This window comes from Dipteris shenzhenensis, chromosome 4 (assembly GCF_047967505.1).
Source record: "Dipteris shenzhenensis isolate YYH24624 ecotype China chromosome 4, Dip_SZ_1.0, whole genome shotgun sequence".
In the NCBI taxonomy this organism is placed as follows: Eukaryota; Viridiplantae; Streptophyta; class Polypodiopsida; order Gleicheniales; family Dipteridaceae; genus Dipteris; species Dipteris shenzhenensis.
This window is the reverse complement of record NC_141599.1, coordinates 12,666,926-12,674,556: the sequence shown is the minus strand read 5'-3', so window position 1 is coordinate 12,674,556 and position 7,631 is coordinate 12,666,926. Positions and strand designations below refer to the sequence as shown.

The following is a 7,631-nucleotide window of genomic DNA, read 5'->3' as shown; positions in this document are numbered from 1 at the left end:
GCTCAACAAAAGAGATCGCTTAATGATCCTTCTTGAGCATCTATATGGTAATTTGAACATTTACACATTAATGGTGAAGATTGCCATAGTAACAAGGGAGTAAATAAGTATTTAATCTCACAAACAAGAGGGAGGGGGAGCCCTTCTCCAACCATTGTGGCCCACATGAATGTCACCACCCCCTTTAAAACTTTGGTATCTTCTCCCCCAACTAATGGATAAGTTTTTCATTAGCATTACCTCCTTAGGATTGTGAATTTCCACATGTAGTTTTGTTAAAAAGTTAATCGAGTTGTGTGTTTCAAATTGCCATTTATGGAGATCTCCTACAAAGATTTTTACCGTCAGGACTAAAAGTGCTTTTAATAGCCCAATGTCTTTAAAATTTTGTTTTCTCTCTCTTTTGCATTGAAAAGCACTCAATATACCACTATACTAGTAGCCAGTGCCCACGTGCACTTGTGCACTCTTGTTTTTTCTTGATGTAGGCCTCGTGTTAAATGTCCCCAATGGTACTTGTATGCCTTGTGGTTCCTAGGGGCATGCAATTGGTGTCAAATTGAGATATTCAAGTGTGCATTTCCATTCCGGCACATGCATAGGGTGTATGCCTTAGGGAAGGCTACCACTTGATGAAAGGCCTCATTTAGACTTGATTAGGCCCTTATTATTTTATGAAGGTATGTGGCATTCAGTGAGGGACATGACAAGGTGATGAATATAGCTAGCTACCATTAACTTCAACCATTATGTCCCAATGTTCAATGAAGTGATGTAGTGCAATGAATCAAGTACCTTCAGTGTTAGTAGGCCGTAAGTGAGTTGCTTTGAGACATCATTGAGCAAGGGAGTTCCATGTGTACCCTGGAGTGACCCCTTTGTCCCAATAAGAATCGATAGCACTGTGATATATCTTTCATCCATTCAAGAATCCAATTATTTCATTACAAAAGTGAGCTTGAGAGGACATTCCCATGCCCTTCTCCTCCTAGTGTGAGCTGTATGGCATGGGGAATGCCAATTGAAATGCTTGTGTCGTTACATCGTATCTACTCTTGGAAAACATTCCATGCTCTAACTCAACCTGCTCACAACTTGTTGTAGACTAGCTCAACATGTTGGGGCTTGTACAGCTATCCCAAAATGATAACGCTTGGTGAGAGGTTTCAGAACTCCTAAATTTGACTTCGATTATTGTGCTTAGACCCGATCCCCATCCAATAGAAAAGCAGGGACCTTGGTTGATACTTGTGGGTCTTCCGGTTGGCAAATGGAGGATTTGAGGCCCCATGAGGAGGTTGAAATTTCGAGTTAGCCCCACAATTCACTACTGTCTAGGGTGGTTGTTCCTAGCTGGGTTGTTGCTTGATGATTCGTTCCTCTAAGCCCTGTTAGGGAGTGGAATCAATGGAGTTGGGAACACGGGTTGTCGGGGGTGCCTAGGCCCCTAGATTGGGGTGAAAATGTAGGTAGGCGGTCTTGAAGGTTGCATGGTGGGATGGAGTACAATTGCATGGAGCCTCGTATTTTCGATGGAAGCAACGGTCCACATGGGGATTGGCTCTTACCATTGGCCAAAAGCCCAATGTTAGCAGGCACCTTCTCCTTCTAGGTGGACACTAGAGACGAATTTTTTCCTCTTTTTTTCATACCCACCCGTGGTCTTATCGAGGGGCACTTGCCTTGGATTGGCGAGCGTGGGGTCCACAGTTGTACTATAACACTAACACACAGCATGCAAACACACTTTTTAGGCAGGCAGTGTAGTGGAACCAAACCCCCTTTCTGCCCTCTCGTTGAGCCACGTGGCACATTATAAAAAGCAACCCCAAACCCACATGAGCGAATCCTATATTTGATGTTGCTAGATCTTGCCTCCCCTGGTCTAGTTTCTGTTAGGGAGGTAGCACAGTGGCTTGGAACGAGATTCTCGCTGCCCAGCCTGGCACCGTTCACTCACAGCTGCCTGCGCGGTTCTAGTTTTTGCTTTTTTTGGGGGGGGAGGGGGGGGGGGTTTGCCACTGATATGGGGATTGAAGGTGAATGGGCAATTCACGAGAGACTGACATGGGAACATTGCAAACGAGGTGGGAGAGGCATGTGTGGAGGTTACTAAAAGTGAATGAATGGAAAGTGCCAAGGAGCAACAACTGGGACGAGGAAGGGAGGAGATAGAGGCGTGAATTATGGTGATGAAGATGAAGAAGGGAGGGAGAGTATGAATGAATTTGAAGAAGAAGAAGAAGATGAAGGTGGCAAATTGGCAATGGACTGGCTACTGGCTACTGGGTAGGATGAATGGTCAGCGCCGCCGAAGGAGCCTCAGCACAAGCAAATCAACCTCTCATTCATTACTCAAATCAATTCCAGCACCACCTCACTGACCAAAAGTCTTCAGCTATGGCCGCCTCTCCTCTCTCCAAAACATGCTTTTTGACCATTTTCTCTTTGCCCATCGCTATTTTAGCCATCTATACTCCCTTCATTACTTCTACCCACAAGCCGCTTTCTTTGATCCAGCCCCCTACAGCAGCAGGCTCCTCGTGCATTCTCCCCTGCTAATCGCGTGAGCTGTGGTCCTTTGAGAGCTCCATCGCAGAGAGAGAGAGAGAGAGACAGAGAGACAGGGCTCCTTCTGCGGTAGTGTGGTATTAAGAGGGAGAGAGGGGAACACACGTCTTCCTGCTGTGGTGTAGAAGGGCGAGAGCAAGAGAGCATCCAGCGAGAGAAAACACAGAGAGAGAGAGAGAGAGAGAGAACAGGGCACGTTCTCCTCCTTTCTGCAGCTTCCTCTCGTGTCCTCACCTTTCTCCCCTTTTCCTGCCCATTCCAGCCTCCCCATATTTTCTTGGCTATCTACCCTCCTCGTTTCCACCCCTCCTCCCCCCCTCGTACCTCCCTTCTCCACCTCTCCAAGACTTCTTCTCCAGGTGGGTCTGCCTGCATTTGCTCCTTGTCCCCAGATTTGCAGAATTTTCATCTATGCAGGTCGTTGTTCACCCTCTTTTGCATTTCAGGCCCTCCTTCCCCCGACTATGGCTAGGAAGAAAATCAGAGAGTACGACTCCAAAAGAATTCTGAAGCAGCATCTGAATCGACTAGCTGGCATCTCGCTTGACATTAAGTCAGCACAAGTATGCGTCTCTGGCTCGCAGTGACAAGACCTTCCTCTTGATTCGCGACTATGTTTAACACGTTGATTGTAACAACAGGTAACGCAATCTACAGACTTCGGTGAATTGGCAGACAGGGAGCCATGGTTAACTACCACCAGACTTGTCGTGAAACCGGATATGCTGTTCGGCAAGCGAGGAAAGAGCGGTCTGGTATGGTTTTTCTGGCAAGGAAACCTGTAGCTGATCGGAGTTAAGCGTTGCAATAGAAGTTTTTGACAAAAATTTATTGCAGGTTGCGCTCAACTTGGATCTGGCTGGGGTCATTGCATTTGTGAAAGAACGTCTTGGCAAGGAGGTAATACTAGCCGCATCCCTTCCAAGATCGTAAAGTGTATAGCATCTTTAACGAGTTCACCTTAAACTATTGGCGTATGCCATTGAAGGGCCATACCTGCGTGGTGGGCTGCCTCCCCGCAGCTCTTAATGAAAAACTGATCTATATCGATACGGGGCAGTATCTCAGTAATAGATCTGGGCGTAATTTTACTTCTGACACCTTTTGAAATACGTGACTGAATGATGTACTTTCCAGATTGAGATGGGTGGAGCAAAAGCTCCGATCACAACTTTTATCGTGGAGCCATTCATGCCACACGATGACGAGTACTACTTTTCTATTGTGTCAGACCGCCTGGGTTCTACTGTGAGTTTTTCAGAATGTGGAGGAGTTGAAATTGAAGAAAATTGGGACAAGGTAGGGATTTTCTTGCTAATTTTCTGTGAAGGTATTCCCAATTATGGAATCTGCAGTAGGGGTTCATCTAGGCATGCTGTTAATGCGACTATTTCGGTATTGCAGGTTAAGCAAGTGTTTGTGCCTACGGGACAGTCTCTGAACACAGAGCTATGTGCTCCACTTATTGCAACTCTTTCGCTGGAGGTACTTCGATCATTGGGAATTTGATCTTGCTTCTTCTTTAGTACGATCAAACCAAAGTGGTTCTTTCATGTACATTTACATCTTTCTCTCTGTCTTGCTTTTTGCCAGGTCCGCACTAAAATTGAAGCTTTCATCAAAGGTGTATTCAATGTGTTTGAAGGTAATGCAGTCTTGCCCAGAAGTGTGATACGGCTACAAGAGTAATATTTGAGTTCAAACTTACTTGGTACGAATATGACTTCGGCTCTATAGCAAGAGACAAAATGAAGAGTCTCACAGATTTCTGAAATGTATTGAGCAGACTTAGACTTCACTTTGTTGGAGATGAACCCGTTTACTCTTGTACATGGTGAGCCATACCCTCTTGACATGCGTGGCGAGCTGGATGATACTGCAGCCTTCAAGAATTTCCAAAAGTGAGAATTCGTTGTGATAGCTTCTATTGTCAATAGGATCTACTAGTATTGTTCTTTTGATGAAGCGCAGAATTTTCAGATTTGCCATTGCGGGTTGTGTAAGTCTATTGATCATCTGTGTCGTAAATGTACAGGTGGGGAAATGTGGAATTCCCACTACCCTTTGGAAGGGTTATGAGTCCTTCTGAGCAGTTGGTTTATGGAATGGACGAGAAAGTAAGGATTATGAGTCCTTCTGAGCAGTTGGTTTTGGGAATTTTCATTTATCAGTGAGAGTTCAATAAAAATTGAAAATGATGGGACGCTTTCTTTCTTCCCCTTTACTATTGAACTTTTGTTGGTTGGGTCCGCATTTCGAAGCTTAGTGAGCACTGGGTTTACCCAAGATATTCTGGAATCTTTAATAACCCAGATGGCAGCTCATGCGTGGGTACTAATGAGAATATAAGCGCAGCTTCGCTACCAAGTTACTTCTTTTCTCTCTCTCATGCACTTATAATTTTGTTTAAAGGTTCTTACAAAGGCTTTCTTTGCTCTTTCGCTTGTTTATAAAACTTTAAATTTGTAAGATTGGATATATTCTAGTCTTATGAAGGTATATATTTTTATCTGAATTCTCAATCATAGGAAGATTTATCTGATTAAGGTAAGGACAACACGGGGTGTAAATGAATAGGCATCGGATGCCATCAGAGCAGAATTGCTTTTAAGTTGGGCCATTTCTGCATGTCATATGTTTGTTAGGTGTTATTATTTTCAGTGTAAGCGCTTTGACAATTGTGAGATGGTTTTCAGACGAGTGCATCCTTGAAATTGGCAATACTGAACCCAAAGGCTCGCATCTGGACAATGGTTGCTGGTGGAGGTGCAAGCGTGATCTATGCTGATACTGTAAGCATTGAAGCTTTGTAAAGAGTATGTGCCATGCTTCTTCCTTATCTCAATCACAAGTGACAGCTGAGATCTGGGGACTGCAGGTGGGAGACTTGGGTTATGCTTCTGATCTTGGTAACTATGCTGAGTATAGCGGTGCTCCAAATGAAGAGGAAGTTCTTCACTATGCTAGAGTATTGATAGATGTATGGGTTTCTCCTCGCCTCATTATTCCCAAGGCTTCTTTAGTGTGTGGATATTGTGTGTGCTAGCTGCTGGTCATTCTGAGAGACTAATTTGGATGATGTATGTTTGCTTCAGTGTGCGACAGCCAACCCTGATGGGCGTGGAAGGGCTCTTATTGTTGGTGGAGGTATTGCAAACTTCACTGATGTGGCAGCGACTTTTGGTGGTATCATTAGAGCCATGCGAGAGAAGGTGAGGACAAAATGGAACTTACCGTCATTTGGTGCACTGTCGACTCCCACTCCCAATTTCAAGTTTGCTTATGAAGGCTTCCTCATGTTATTTATGCTAATGTCAGCAAAACCAATTGAGGGCGTCTAAGATTCGCATTTATGTGAGGAGAGGTGGACCAAATTGGCAACAAGGTCTAGCAAAGATGCGGGCATTGAGTGAGGAAATCAATGTTCCAATTGAGGTAAAGTTTTTCAACCAAGAACATGGCATGGTCTTTTTTCTTATCTCCGAGTCCCCAGACCGATATATGTTTATTGTCTTTGTGCTATGTGGATTCCAGGCGTATGGTCCTGAGGCCAGCATGACAGGCATTTGCAAGCAAGCCATTGACTACATCAAAGTTTCAGGTTGAGGCTACATGTTCCTATTCACTGCCCCTTTAAAACCTAAGAGACTGAGGCAGACAAGCAGGATGTTTTAGTCCCTGCTGCTGTTTCATATCTCCTATGTTTTGATTCTTCGTTTGATTGTAAGATCAGCTGAAAATGCAGGAGTATTGTGATTCTTGGTTGAAAGAGAGGCCCATCACATGTAATAACCTTGTCTAGTTGTGGCAAGTTTCGTCAATTGATGCTCCTAGGGTTGTTACTAGAGCAGAATCCAAAAATAAAATTTGACTGTCACTGCAGAACATTGTCTCTTGTGCTCTTTCGTTCGCTTTCTCCTCTCTCGCCGCCTTCCTCTCTTTTAAGGATCTTAATCTACAAGGCTAATGTGGGTTTAATTACTTGATATATTTAGTGCTTTGTATATTTTGCAAAAACCTAATTCATAATGCCCAACTTCAAGGGCAGGCAGTCTCTCTCTCTCTCTCTCTCTCTCTCTCTCTCTCTCTCTCTCTACCCCTTGACTCCCATGTTTAATTAGGCTTTATTGAGGAAAAGGATTCTGTTTATGATGATAACGGTTAGTCTAAGTAGGTTATGATGGCAATATGCCAGAGGTAATGATGTAAGACTACAATGTTGACATGGTGTGCATGCATCTTTATGATAGGAATTTTACTGAAGGATCAGAAAGCGCAAGATGAATTTAGATTGTCATTTAATTGTCTTAATCTGTCTCTTGGGGTACAAAAATGTAAGAGTTGGGGTTGCATGTGACTAGACGTTTCTACTGCAACCCATGCATTGCATAAGATTTAAGTCCTATTCCCAACGATTGCAAGATGAGAAGTAATTTAGACTGTCATTTATTTTGATTGTCTTAATTCATCTAGAAATCAAATGCATAGCATAAGATGTAAGTCTTGTTACCAAAGATTGCAAGATGAAATGTAATTTAGATTGTCAATTATTTTGATTGTCTTGATTCATCTGGAAATTAATTATGTCTTGTTAGCATACTAGCTTTTCTCTCTTACAAAATTCTTAGCTTGCATACTCTACTAATGCTTCCAACATGATTCAGACATCTACATTTTTGTTTCTTGCATCGAAAATTCACAAGGAAAAAATCCAAATGAAACTTTAATTTCAATATTGACATTAATTTACATGAAATCAAAGAATTGCAACTAAGGGAACGTTTGATTAAAATAGACTTAACTTCTAACTTGATCAACATAACCCTTATGGTGATTTAACCTGACTCCCCTCCCTCCCCTCACCCTTGTTCCTAGTTGTAAGTCACTTCTTGCCAATCAGCCATGCCCCCCCTCCTCCTAGATTGCTTTGCATCGCCTATGCTCTAGCCTCCTTTGATCCACAAACCAGCTCACTATCGGTTGCGAAATCATTGACCTATGCTTGCAATCTGCACAATACCTTGCTTTGAGATGACCTCCCTCTTCCCCCTTTCTCCCAA

At 43.3% G+C, this 7,631-nt stretch overlaps 1 protein-coding gene across 1 annotated transcript; it reads left to right on the top strand.

Annotated features, from left to right (window-relative positions):
• Positions 1-2,282: 2,282 nt before the first annotated feature.
• On the top strand, positions 2,283-6,538 carry LOC147902472 (ATP-citrate synthase alpha chain protein 3-like). Its single transcript, XM_087373511.1, has 14 exons — positions 2,283-2,930; positions 3,018-3,134; positions 3,213-3,326; positions 3,409-3,471; positions 3,709-3,870; positions 3,976-4,056; positions 4,165-4,216; positions 4,358-4,472; positions 4,607-4,688; positions 5,268-5,363; positions 5,450-5,551; positions 5,667-5,783; positions 5,890-6,006; positions 6,106-6,538. The coding sequence occupies exons 2-14, from the start codon at positions 3,036-3,038 to the stop codon at positions 6,175-6,177; spliced, it is 1,272 nt and encodes a 423-aa protein (XP_087229637.1). The 5' UTR covers positions 2,283-2,930; positions 3,018-3,035; the 3' UTR covers positions 6,178-6,538.
• The last annotated feature ends 1,093 nt before the right edge of the window (positions 6,539-7,631 follow it).

Bases quoted from the DNA above. Each gene is read 5' to 3' on its own strand.
- LOC147902472 (XM_087373511.1), top strand. From the start codon at position 3,036: ATGGCTAGGAAGAAAATCAGAGAGTACGACTCCAAAAGAATTCTGAAG. The intron at 4,217-4,357 runs GTAATGCAGTCT...TGTATTGAGCAG, and splicing joins TGTATTCAATGTGTTTGAAG to ACTTAGACTTCACTTTGTTG. The intron at 4,689-5,267 runs GTAAGGATTATG...GATGGTTTTCAG, and splicing joins TTTATGGAATGGACGAGAAA to ACGAGTGCATCCTTGAAATT.